Source organism: Lathamus discolor, chromosome 1 (assembly GCF_037157495.1).
Source record: "Lathamus discolor isolate bLatDis1 chromosome 1, bLatDis1.hap1, whole genome shotgun sequence".
In the NCBI taxonomy this organism is placed as follows: Eukaryota; Metazoa; Chordata; class Aves; order Psittaciformes; family Psittacidae; genus Lathamus; species Lathamus discolor.
This window is the reverse complement of record NC_088884.1, coordinates 138,143,212-138,156,618: the sequence shown is the minus strand read 5'-3', so window position 1 is coordinate 138,156,618 and position 13,407 is coordinate 138,143,212. Positions and strand designations below refer to the sequence as shown.

At 42.4% G+C, this 13,407-nt stretch overlaps 2 protein-coding genes across 12 annotated transcripts in view; one reads left to right on the top strand and one right to left on the bottom strand.

Annotated features, from left to right (window-relative positions):
- ATP10D (ATPase phospholipid transporting 10D (putative)) overlaps positions 1 to 11,299 on the top strand; it is a 56,681-nt gene extending 45,382 nt beyond the window's left edge. For 7 of the 8 annotated variants that reach the window (XM_065697750.1, XM_065697767.1, XM_065697764.1 and 4 more), the window contains 3 exons: positions 150 to 254; positions 1,610 to 1,797; positions 4,496 to 11,299. In XM_065697750.1, the coding sequence (XP_065553822.1) occupies positions 150 to 254; positions 1,610 to 1,797; positions 4,496 to 4,733 (531 nt within the window). In that variant the 3' untranslated portion in view covers positions 4,734 to 11,299. Of the gene's footprint in view, positions 1 to 149; positions 255 to 1,609; positions 1,798 to 4,495 lie in introns of those variants that run through there. The other variant, XM_065697784.1, reaches the window with a different exon arrangement.
- CORIN (corin, serine peptidase) overlaps positions 6,740 to 13,407 on the bottom strand; it is a 146,247-nt gene continuing 139,579 nt past the window's right edge. For 3 of the 4 annotated variants that reach the window (XM_065697812.1, XM_065697819.1, XM_065697826.1), the window contains one exon: positions 6,740 to 13,107. In XM_065697812.1, coding sequence (XP_065553884.1) covers positions 12,925 to 13,107 — 183 coding nt within the window. In that variant the 3' untranslated portion in view covers positions 6,740 to 12,924. The remainder of the gene's footprint in view (positions 13,108 to 13,407) is intronic. The other variant, XR_010616572.1, reaches the window with a different exon arrangement.

Genomic DNA, 13,407 nt, shown 5'->3' with positions numbered 1-13,407 from the left:
GCCCTGCCTGTGGCAAGGGGATGATCCTTAATGTCTCTTCCAACCCAAACCATTCTATGATTGTGTGGTATTGAAAGTATTCTTGCCACTTTGAGTACTAGGACTATATGTAAAGAATATATTATGCTGACCATTGGCTTTATTTACAGACTTACTATGGCTCAGACATAGACATTCTTTCTTTTGGAAACCCTGTAAACACAGCAGCGCTCTTCATAATACTGTTTCACCTTCTCATTGAATGCAAATCTGTGGTGAGTACTTTGTTTCCAAAAGAGTGTATTCCTAACAGAGAATGTGCATACAGCTTTCATGAAAACTAACAGAAGAAAAAGCTTCATATACAAAACAGAGTAACTATAAAAGTGCCAAAACCTAAACCAAACATTTCATATATGTGACCATGCAAGCGTTCCTAATGCATCTGCCATTGGAGCCAATAGAATTACTCATATTACTAAATTTTAACAAAATTTGGCCTCAGAATTATTTGTAAATAGTGAAAGGATCCTGCCTTGTTAGGATGCAGTGGTTTTGAAAGTGTCAGTTTTGCAGATAGTAAAACCAGCCAGCGACCTGCTGAGCCTTCATTATTTCCCAGAGCTTGCATCTCAGTGTAAACTGTTGATACTGAACACTTGGAACTGATGATCTGCTTTGTGGTGAGTATAAACAAGTCAAAGGTGTGTTTTGGTACCAGAACTAGAGAACCAATACACTACAGAAATGCTATTCCAGTTTTTAATAAAGTCTGTGCAAGCTGAAGCATCTGCTTTAGCTTGGCTAAATTTGCAGCCCTTAAAAGGGTAATACTTGGCTTTCTTGCATAATTTTAAAGAAAATAAATACAATAATATTTACAGTCCATTAATATTTAGGATATAGAGTAATGGGGTTTATTTTTTATTTGTCTTTTTTAATGTATACATCTTAGGATTGTTTCATAATGGATGAAATTTCAAGCTGGGATTCAGTCTTTCTTCTGTTTGGGAGCATGGCAGCAGTGATAAAATGCCTTTATTGAGACTATATGGGTAGCATGAGTGTATCCACACTTAGAATAGAAAACCAGTACTTAAATGAGTTTTATTTGACATTTTTGAAAGTTGGCAAGTTTGACAAACCAATGACAGTGTTGGTTCCATAGGAACTATTATAGCAGTTTAGGTATAAAATTACAGAAAACTCAAATGTATAACTAATCAGTGTCTCAAGCAAGATACAGAAGGATGGTGTCATGTAAAGATCTCACCTCCATTTGCTGGAGAAGGCTTTCTCTGCTGCCAGTGGATGAGGTGGTCATCTAAGGCAAATGGCACAAAAAATGGCTTTCCCAAAAGTATCGAAAGCTATGTGTGTAGTAGAATAAAAAAAACCCTAAATAGCTGGATCACCGATATGTTGGGGGAAGAAGGCTCCATTCTCCCTGGAATGTTTTGAGTAAAATTGGGAGTATTATGTGAGCAGATCTATCGTCTGTTATATTAAGCAGCTATCCTTGGAGGAAGAATGTATGCTTGTTCATGTATGCATGTGTACACACTAACACATGTTACAGGTCTTTCCGTTTGCAGCTTAAATCTGATTTCTTTCCTTTTCTGAATTGCAGACTTGGATACATACGGCAGTTGTAGTTGGCAGCATCCTGTTTTACTTTGTCTTCACTCTGGCCTTTGGGGCAACCTGCAAAACTCACAATCCATCATCAAATCCTTATTGGATTATGGAACAGCACATGACAGACCCAGTATTTTACTTAGTTTGCCTCCTGACTACTTGTGTTGCTCTGCTACCAAGGTGCGTTTCTGTTTTATAATGCCAGATTGCTGTTGTTAGCAAAATTATTTTTCTTTGAGTCAATGATGCTATAAATCCCTCTGGCTAGAAGTCTTCCTCTCCACCCCCAATATAAAAAAAAATTTCACAACTTGACCAAGCCATATGAGGATAGCTCTTTAGTGACATGTTCTGAAATTAAATTTCAGTAAATAAAAAAAATCATTTTGTGATTTATATTAGATTATATTATATTGCAGATTGTGTTTGGAAGAGAAAAAACAGTAATCTCTAACCACAGACTCATAGAATGGTTCAGGTTGGAAAGGATCTTAAGATCATCAAGTTCCACCCCCTCTGCCATAGGCAGGGACACCTCACACTAGACCGTGTCACCCAAGGCTCTGTCCAACCTGGCGTTGACCACTGCCAGGGATGGAGCATTCACAAGCTCCCTGGGCAACCCATTCCAGTGCCTCACCACCCTCACAGTAAAGAACTTCCTCCTTATATCCAACCTGGACTCCCCTATTTAGGTTTAAACCCATTACCCCTTGTCCTGTCACTACAGTCCATAAACGTATAATTTATATGGTTTATAATTTCTATTCAGATCAGTTAAATTAGTGATCAAAGTTGACCATGTACCATACGTAGAAGTACTGTGCTTAGTCTGTGTTTTTGAAGCTATTTTCTGTTTGAAATTTATGTCATTAATATATGTAAGAATATTTAGGACAAAGAATGTATGTACAGGCTTCTTTGTGGGGTGGAAAGATGCTGACTAGATTCACAAGGGGTCCTGGGTTGTGCTTTTATTGTACCTAATGTTTAAGTGTTTTGCCTCACTGGAGGAGTCCCAGGTTCAGTAACTCATTCACCCTGGAAAGGGAGGAGCACTGGGTGGAGGTCCCAGACACCCAACACACTGAGCGGGGAGACACGCAGGCAAGACAGCAGCAAACAACAGAATGTGTAAAAACCAGTGACAGAGACTTCATCAAACTCTTGGTCTAACTGTGGTTTAGTAGCTCTGTTTCACAGCCATCTTCTTTTTACTGGCTGAACATGAACTTAAGTCTGTAGCGTATTCGCAGAGTGCCTCCGATGCTGATTTATTCATTCTTCCGTGTTACGCCTGGTTTTGTTCCTCCTATAATTACAGAAGGAATGCGATTTGAAACTGAGTTGCACAGACAGATACTGAGAGAACTCTCAGGGAGAATAACTGCTGTTTCCTCATAACCTGACATAATTTTATATCGTTAGGCACAGTCTGAGCACCCTTTCTGGATCAAGTGCTGCAGTACAGGCTGCATGTGTTGTCAGTGCCGCTGGCAGGAAGGCTGGCAGAGCTGTGGCTGTAGGTGCCTGCAGTAGCCAACAAATATTTGAGTCCCCTTTGAAAATGTCCTGATCTGTGTCTTAAGCACATCAGCCAGGGTTTTGCCCTACTCACCAGAGATCAGGACTGATAGCTTTGCTTCACACTTCAGTTCAGTAGGGCAAACCGTGAGGTGCAAGAAATGCTTTTCCCTCTCCATCCCTACTGTCAGCTTAGCTTCAGGTGATGACTGTAGAGCCTTTTCTTTCACACACAATAGATCTCCCTTACAAGACAAACAGATAAAAAAAAAAGTTTTAGGACCAGGGTGTAGAGAGCCTAGGTAGGAGAAAGCCTTCAGCTTAGTGACTGTTCTGAATGTACAGGTAGATGTTCAGTTTTGAAGAAGATGGTGTTTTTCTTGGTGAATTATATCCAAAGTATTCAGACTTACCAGTGAAACTGAGTAATTTGTACTCTCCCTGTGCCCACCTCAGAAGATTTTTATCTGTTGTGGCTAACTAAATTAAGCTTTTCTACTTGAGCGATTTAAAGCAGAAGTATGGAACCACTGCTCTCACACATACTTTTCCTTTGTAAGGGTATCTCTCCCCACTTGGTGAGAACTGTGACACTGCTGGGTGCTCTGCACCTTCTGGACTGGGGGAGGGAGATTGCGGCTTTCACTGGAGTTTAAACGTCAGTTCTACAAAGGGACAGACGTTGGACGTCCTGTTGGCTGAAAATTCAGTGCAAAAATCTATGATTATTAAAACCTTTTCCCAACCTAGGTTGCCAATTAAGTCAGTTCTAATATGAAATATTCCTAGAGTTTAATTCTGGAACGTTGTTGGTACTTCCTATTTCTCTTGCTGCATGTGATGGTTTGTTTCTTAGGCTTTCACCTTCATGTTCATTCTTGCTTCTGGTTAATTCTCTGGCTCCTGCAGAAGTTAAAAATTTTGGAACGATGCTTTACTTACTCTTCCCAGGGCTGTTAGTGCTATGTTGGAAGCATGAATTTAGTGCCTTTACTCCCGGGCCTGACAGTAATATGCAGAAAGCTCCACTTCCAGTGCAGTTGGGATCCCAGCCATTCACTGAAGTTGCAAGTGCACAGTGCTGCAGTAACATCTGTAGGAGAACAGCATTCAGGACAGAAAAGTGGAAGCCCTGGAGATCAGTATCTGTCTATATAAGTGCCACTTTTCAAACGTGTTCTGGTGCTGTTGCTGGCATTATACTTTATGTTCACAAAACAGCACCTGCTAAAACTTTTAGAGGCCTCTGCAGCCTCATGGTTGCTTGAATGGTGTTTGGTTTTCTTTAGTGTTGCTAGAAACTGTTTTGAGTGTGCTTCTAAACCGTTTATTTGAAACTGTGTTTATTTTGTAGATACTTGCTGAGAGTTCTCCAAGGAACATTGTTTCCATCTCCGGTCTTGAGAGCCAAGCACCTTGACAGACTGACCCCAGAGGAGCAAAGGGAAGCAATTAAGAGATGGAGAGATGACTGTGTTGTAAACTGTAGAGTGGAGCTCCATGCTACTTCTCGGTCTTCTAGCTCAGTCACAGGTGCTGTGTCAGAAGAAAGCATTGCCAGTGTTCTGCCAACATCTAAAACACCGTTATAGCCCTGTTCAAGAGATGGGTTAGTAGATGACACCTCCTTCTTACCAGACATTCAGGGTGAGTCTGGGAACACAGATGGCTTGAACTCTGAGAAGATGGAATTCCTGAATTCATCAAAGGAAACTAATTCAGACTCATTTGGCGGTAATAACTCATGTGCCAAAGTCTCCGTGTGTGATTCTGAAGGGGGCAGCAGTGCCGTTTCTGTAGCATAAATCAGGTTTGAATTCTTTTGGCTGAAGAACATGCTTCAGTGTATTTTACAAAGTTGGAATGTTGACTATTTTAAAACCCGCGAGTAATAACTGCTGATTTATGCTACATTGTGGTTTTGTCTTCTTCAGCCAAAGGAGATGATGCACACATTTCCTTAAAAGCTTTTTTGTTTATAAAGATTTTCTGTAATTTATTTAGATGTTCAAGATCTAAGTGGCTGCGTTGCTTTTTATATTTTTTCAGTCAATAGACTTTGCATACTGCTTATTTCTTGTATGCAAGATTGCACAATACCTCATGGTGTTCTGGATGGGATGTTGCATAAATATGGGTTTGCAGGTAGGCCAACCTGCTGCCTTGCATTGCTAGCCTGCAATCCTAGCATTCCCTGGGACTCACCGCTTTATATATGGATGATGTAAGCAGAAGAGTTGCCATGGCAAGGGGGTTGGAACTAGATGATCTTAAGGTCCTTTCCAACCTTAACTAGTCTATGATGCTATGATTCTATGATGTAGAGTTACTGGTTGGCTTGTTGAAAGATTCCTGCAATATAGTAATTTTATAGTAATTACTGTAATACAGTAATTGTTTTAACCACTGGGGTCCAGTTTGTTCCCCAGGCTATTGCACAGGCCATCTCAGTGCTGGCCAGACATGATTTTAACCATGGCAGCCCAGATGAGGCATATGTGTCATGCATGTCCCTCACTTTCCTCTTCCACAAAACCCCCCAAATCCTAGTGTGGCCTTTCGTTCTCTGTGACAGTTCATACTCCTGCTGCATCCCTTCATACTCCTGCTGCATCCCTCCTTTTATCTCCATTGTGCCATTTCATGCAGTCTGCCACTGACTGGACTTCTTTTCTGCCTCATCCAGCTCAGATGCTGGTTGTCTGACTTTTCTCTAAACTCTGCCTCATGCCTACACTGTAAAATTTTCTGCCAGCAGCAGTGGGTAGCTCCAGTCTGCCTTCAGGTCTTTAGAAATAGCAGCTTCTACCTGATGATGTTACCCTCTTCACTCTCAGGTGTTTTTACATTCCTCCAGGCTTTTATAATGCACAGCTGAAGTATCTTTAGAGGCTGTTGGGAAGAAGGTATAACCCATTACATGTCCCAATTTTGAGCTCTGTTGCTCATCTCTCTTGCAGATGTCTTGCCCCTACCAGTTCCCACTGCTCTGCACACTGCATAAGAGCTGGCTGAAGTGCATGTGGAGTCTGGGTTCCAGACCAACATATTGCCTCCATATTACTCCTTCTCTAAAAAGTTACTTGGCCAATTTATGGAGGAACTTAGGAAACTGTTTGGATCTACTAGCACCTGTTGAAATAAACAGTTTCTTCTAACTATAGCTGCTAATGAATTCTTAGTATTGAGCCCATTTTTTGGTTCTGTTTAATTCTAAAGCTTTCTGCTTTCAAACTGCCAAGATTTGTGTGTTTAGGCACCGTCTTTGGGGTGAGGGCACTGCTTTTTAGTTGAACCATGAGCTTTCTATGTCAATGATCAACGTTACATATTCCACATCTTTTAAGATCTCGGAAAGAATTTAAACAAACGCTGTGAGGTCTGAGGCAGCTGCTGCTATGCAGGGCAGATACTGGAGGCATGCTATGTTCATTCAAATGAAGGTCACCACATGTTACCAAAAGTTGAAAATGGTTCTGTTTTCAAAAGGCAGAGTGTAATTAGGGCTGACTCCATCCCTAGTGTTAGGGAACAGAAAAATACCCTTTTGTTTAGCCTATAGAAGTAAAACAATGAAAGGAGCCAGTGATGACAGCCATTTCTGCAAATACATAGATATTATATAGATTTTTTTTTATTTGGTTCAACATATGACAAAATATTTTTTGTAGCATGTAGCAGAAGGTTAGTGGGGACCTTTGAAGTGATGGCACGCATTCAAATTCTAAGATCATGTGGAGCTTGTTGGTTTGCAGTTATGATTTTCACATGTCTGTAGCCTCCTTCTTGCTGTGGGGGCAGTGTGCCAGGAGTGGGCTCCAGGTGTCCCAAGTGAAACATCTTGGCTTGCTCTGCAAGCCATGGGAACTTGTGAGGTGTCCAAGAGGAAGATGCAAAATGGTCAGCAGGTTGTGCAGGGAGATCAGATGGTACAAGGGCAGAATCCCACACGAACAGACTCAGTGAAGTCATCTGCTCTGCTCCACAGCCCCACACAGTCTCAGCGTTGCCCTTATTGTTCCCAGCGGATGTTCTCCTGTTGTAAAGAGCTCCAGAGAAGCAGGCCAGGCCAGTGCTCTCCTGCCCTCGAAGTCAAATATTGGTTTTGTTTCTGTTGCCTCACCTGCATGTTTTTATTGTGCATTAAATCTATGGGATTTCTTCACCTGTGGCCACAGAGAACAGGTTATTCTGTTCTGTGTTTTACAAGTCTGTGACTGAGGCATGCTGAGCTCTCAAGGAGTAGCTCAGGGACTTGCAGTAAGCTGAGGGAGCACAGGGCTCCACTTCTCCTCCACCTGCCACTGTAACAAGGAGTGTGAGGGACAACACTGGCCTGTGACTGCCTCTGCTGCAGGAGCAGAACCTGCCAGTGGATTTGGCAGGTATCTGATCATTTAGCCTCAGGAGGTTGCATGTGTGTCACACCAAAGCTGTAAGCATTGCAAGTACCATCTTCCAGAATCCTCTGTGAGTGTAAGCCATGGCATTGAAATACCTGCCCAAGAAACGTGACAGTCACCTGTTGGACATGGGGCTGGCTGCATGATCTCTCTGAGACACTTGGATTGCTATTGTATGGCTTCTACAAGCCTAATCACCCCCTGCTCACTGCTCGGTGTTGTGGAGCTTTTGCAATGGGTTCTGGAATTGGATGAAGGATCATTCCATCTGCATGTTGAACACGCCAGACCCAGCAGGTTGCCTTGAAACTTCAAGTCCAACCTGTGCTGAGGTTATAAGTACGTACTGTGGTACCACTTGAAGCAGCCCAAGATAACATGCATGCATTCCATTTTTTCTGGTTGTGTTTTTTCACTGATGGTGTGTGTTGCTTAAACTTGTCTGCTATAGGCTGTGTTCCTTTAGAGGACTTTGACAAGCAGTCTAAGTGCTGACATTATCTGTTGTTTAAAACCCAGTCTTTCTTTTTTTCCTTTTTTGTTTTGAGACAAGGGGGGGCACAGAATTGCAAAATGGAATATATAAACCTTTAGAATCAGTTTTAAGTAACGTTAAGTTTGATGGCTTTATAACAGTAGCAATGGAAAATTACTGAGGTGCATGATACACAGAAAAAATGTAGAGTACAGCTAGAGAACACACTGAGAATTCTTGTACAAGATAAATCGTTATAGTTGACAGAGTTTTAAGAAAAACAGTCTAGAAGAACAGGACACAGGGATAAGGAGTATCTGGGAACGGCAGGTGTCCAGGATGGGCTACAGTTAAACCAACTGATAAGTAGGAGGACAGGAGGATTATTATATCTCTGGTGCTAACGAACCAATTAAGCTGGTATAAGCATCTACTGCATGTGCTTCAAAGGCTGCCAGAAGTGATGAAGATTGTTGGAAGAAGTAAACGACCCTCAGAGACCACCACCACAATTCTGTACGCATGCGGGGAACTTCTGGAAAATGATGTAACCATACATAACCTCATGAATATGTATGTATGCCCAGGGACTATATAAGGACAGTTTGTGTAGCAATAGGGAGACACACGTTAGGAGGAGCTATCCCCCATGTCTCCCGGTGCCGCAATAAAGAATACCTGCTTGTCAGCTTGAAAACTTTGTTGGCAAGTTTGATGCTGGAGTTTTCCTCCAAATCAGTTTCTGTGTGGACAAACAGCAGAAATCTCTAACGCGGAACCTCTGCTGTGATCTCTTGCTGGTTTTCACTGAAAGGGAGATGAGGGTTGCGAGTCTTCAGTGAAAGCTTCACAGTGTTAACTGACCTTATCCAAAGGGCCAAATGAAGGGTGCAGGCAGATCGCTCTTCCTTTGCGTCTCAGCAGCTGAATGTTGTTTCCTTTATTTCTTTTTAGCACTGGAGACTTCAGGCTCCCCTGCTGGCTTCTGCACTTTGGCACAGCATGACCTGACTTTTCCATTTTGAAAATAGGCTTTTTAAGATCATCTCACAGGTGCCTTCCAGATGTGAAAGAAAGTACAGCATTTATACTTTTGTTAGCTTAAAATAAACCAAACAATCATATTCAGCTCTGCCAAGCCTTGTAGCTACACCTAGAGCAGCTTTAACTCATTTTTTGATGTGCAATATTTGATTTACAGAATGATTTTTTTACTTTTTTTTCACAGCAGCCACGCCATTTGCAGGTGCCAGGAAGCCACCACCTTTATAGAGCAAGTGTCTTTGCAGCACAGTGAGCTTTGGTCTGTACCTGCGGTGTAGACGGAGCTGAATGTTTAACCCAAGCTGTGTCTCTCCCCTCAACCCCAAGGGCCAAGCACAGGGCTGAGGATCAGCCAGTGTGGAGCAGCCACTCCTCCTGCTGGACCTGGCTCTGACACTGGCCAGTCCAGCCCTCTTCTCTGTAGAGGCCAGCAGCCAAGTTCTGACTGTGACGGTGTTAAGAATGTTCTCATAGCTGAATTTCAATATGGGTTTTGTATTCTTTGTTCCTGGCTGATTCTGGTTACGTTACTCTTACCCTCCTGGTCCTGGATGCCTTACTGTTGATTGCAGTGAAAAGGCAACTTTTAACTATTTTAAGTTTCTGCATGCTTAGTATTTTGATTTCAGCATGTGCCCTTAAAATGCTGGATCTCAGTTAAAACAAGATGGGTTGTTTCAAACTAATTGTATTCCTGAGGAAAGCCATAGAACAAAATGTATTCAGAGAAATTTGACTGCATTTTTAGTTTTATTTTAGATTTTTCAATCCAGAGTAGTTGTTGGCAGCAGTATTATTGATTTTGATCATTATGTATTTAGAAGCATACATGCAGAAGAAACTAGAAGTTGTATAGTGCTGGTAGTGCCAGAATCTCCACAAGTCTTGTAGTGCCAATAGTCAGGGCTGCTTAAAAAAGCTAGATAAGGGCATGCAAATAACTTTTAAGGACCTTTTTTAGGCACTATTGCTAAAGTTGTAACTTCACACCTCCATATGGGTGTTGAGTCTCCCTCTTGAGATTGAAACACACTTTCAACAGAGAAGGTTTCTGGAAAATTACTGTAATTTTTTATTAGTACAGCTAGAAAAAAAAAAAAAAAACACATCTGCTTGACTGTGACATTGCGTGGTAGAAGTAAAGCCAACAATTGTTACCGTACAGGGAGGCTACACTTACTTAAAAGAGAAACAGCATAGTTGTGATGGTAGCCGTCAAGTCAACACACAGGGAAGGACTTGGTACAGCAGAAGGAGGGCTATGTTTGCCTATTTTGTGTGCACACATAAAAAAAAGCAGTATAAAAATACATTTATAAAATTACAAAGTTCTTCTTTACATGGAATGTTGTGTCAGAGACAGTTGTGGGGAAGGACAAGACCCAACTGCTCCCTCCTAAAGCCATTTGCGATGGGTCTTCAGACTGATGCCTTACCAGGAGGGGGCTGGACCATAGCTGGAAGCGGTCTCATTTCCTGGGAGGGACTGCCTGGAAAGTGGTGGCAGGCCAAACCCAGTCAATAAAAATGTGTAATTACATATTATCATTTGGTAGCACTCATGTCTATATGAAATGATGAGATGGATTCAGTGCTTTGCTTCACAGAATTCGAAGCTGCTAACTATGTCAGCTGGTGGAGAGCTGCCAGGCTGGGCTGTCCATTTCACAGAAGCACCTCTGTTTTCTGGAAAACAGACCTTGCTGAAACCTGTCACCAGACACATCAGATGGATGGATGGATGGGCTGGCTCTGACAGCCTCTGGGCAACCTCTCCTGGTATCTCTCAGTAACTGGCTCTGGGACTTTGATCTGTGCTGCCCTACAGCTGCAGAGGTCCTGCCGCAGAGAAGAGCTAAAGTGGGGACTGAGAGCTCCAGCTTCCATGTCATTGAGGAAAGGGTGTCAATAACCTGTTTTATCTATAATCTACTTGCATTGGAAAAACATGGTCGTAGCTTCCTTCTCTCATTTACAGCTGGGGAAAAAGATCATTCATATATTATAGTAAAAACAAAGTCCTTAATGTATAATAAAAAAGACCCAAACCTAGCAAAGCCTGGAAGGGTTTTCTTTCTGAGCATGAAACAGTGATACAATAGTCACTTAAAAAGAGGTTCAGAATCCATAACATAGTTATTGAATATTAATGTTGTCTAATCTGTCTAATGTTAAGCATGTTAAAGGAGAAGATAGATCTATCTATTAGTCGTAACATGATTAATAGTACCTGAAATGTCTGTTACTGAACTCTTTTAATGCATGTTTCCACATACGGCAGTCATGGTATTGATAAGTTCCCATCATGCGTTCATGGGGGTGTGCCAGAGGTAGCAGAGAGAGTGGTTACATGCCTTAGTCGGGATTCACAGCAGGCTGGGCACAGCACTGAAAACACAGATTTTAAACATGTTAGTCCTGGTGGAATTTACCCTGTAATCCTGGGTCTTGACTCCTCCTGCTCTGGTTTCTCAAAAGCTGAGTGCTGTGCAGGACAGCACCTACAGCAGATGGTGAGACACGCTTCCCCACCTGCACCATGAAGAGGTGCCAAGCTCTGTTTAAACGTTTTTGAACCAGACTCTCTTGGAGTCAAGGCACAGCCTCTTACCTGCCACAGGGTGCTCCCCTGTCTCACTGCCAAGCATGTGAGCTGATGTACTTTGCTTAGTGTCTAATATTCATTTGACCAGAAGCTGCAATCCAAGTCTTCTGTCATTCAGATTTTTCTGCCCTTTTCTTCTGATTGTTTAGTCTTGCTAAGCAAAATGAAACTTTCAATCCAAGATACTATAAGAGACCTATCAAAAAATACCCAGTTTCCCAGTACTTGTGGTACTGGTCACACTGCATCTTTTGCTGTACTGAAAGCTGCATTTCCTGTCTTGCACCAGGTGTTCAAACTAGCTTACTGTGGGAGGGGAAACCATTGCAGTGGCATTGACAACTGTTGTTTTTAAAGGGCTGGAGATGGTCTATGCATGCTTTATACACTGAACACGATACAAAATGAAGTAGAAACAAGTGGGGCACAGGTCTGACAAAGGTGTCGTGCTGTCAAGACATAAGTGGTTCTTGGACATGTCAAGACATTGGAAGCGTCAGAAAATGAAATGATAGAAACTGTCTGAAGAGCTGAATTGTGGTCTCAAGTGGTAGTTACAGGTCTGTTGTACTGGTCCCTCTGTCACCCCGCAGATGCCCAGGCTGGCTCTGGGAATAGAAGCTGTGCATCAGGATGGTGCAGGGTTATGCCCATACACATTAGCTGCCCTGAGGGACAGAATGCTTTAGCTCAGGCACACCAGGAACACATGGCTACACATCTGTGGAGACTGGCACGTGTACCTTGATGTGTCTGTGCCACATGGCTGCACAAACTTGTCGACCTCTTCCACACCCTCCAGCATGTGGCATGGCCATGCCCAGTGTGGCCCTTGTGGGGCCCTTGCCCCATATGAATGCACAGAGTTCATTCGTCATGACGAGTGAAAATGCATATGCTACTTGAATAGTATTAAAATAGGTTATTTAAAAAGGTTTTTCTAGTCTGTGCTACTGCTCAGTTTGAATAGCTGAAAGGCTGAAAGTGGCTGATTCTTTTCTTTTAAGCCTTTTGCTGTGTTTGGAATAGCACCACAACACAGTTAGAAGTCAAAAGGATTATTAATTCTACCCCAGAGTATATTCACCAGCAGAGGGTTTACCATTAACATACACTGTGTATTCCATACCTCCACAACAAGAATAGATAGAGCTTGAAACCCTGTTTCATGAGTTTCTGGACTGCAAAATCTTCAGTGTTGAAGTGCTGATTCCTGTTTTTCTTTTGTCTGTCAGCACAATTTTTACCACCTGGAGTTAGTTTAGCAGAAAGGTGTGGATGTATATTTGTCTTTCAATCCACTCAATAAAATGTGACACATTACTGTAAACTCCAGGTCCCAAAACTTTGGAAAAGCAGACGGAGCCCCAGGATGTTAAACCAAACAAAGTCCAGCGCCCTGCAGGTTGCTCACACACAAGCGGTCCTCCGCTGTCACCCTGCAATGTGAAAGAAAAATAAAGTCTACAGAGGCTACACGTGGCCAGCAGTCATGGTTAAAGCCCTCCTGGTTCCCACAGCGATTTGCCTTTAGTAAGTACCTCAGCTGAAAAAGCTGGCTGCTCTGCTGGACAAAGTCTTGGGCAATACTCTCTAGTGAGGCATCCCTGCCCATGGCAGGGGAGTTGGAACAGATGATCTTAAGGTCCTTTCCAACCCTAATTGTTCTATGATGCTGTGATTTTACATGATACCAGCAGTACACAGTGATACCAGTATTTATTCCCCATTTGATTTAT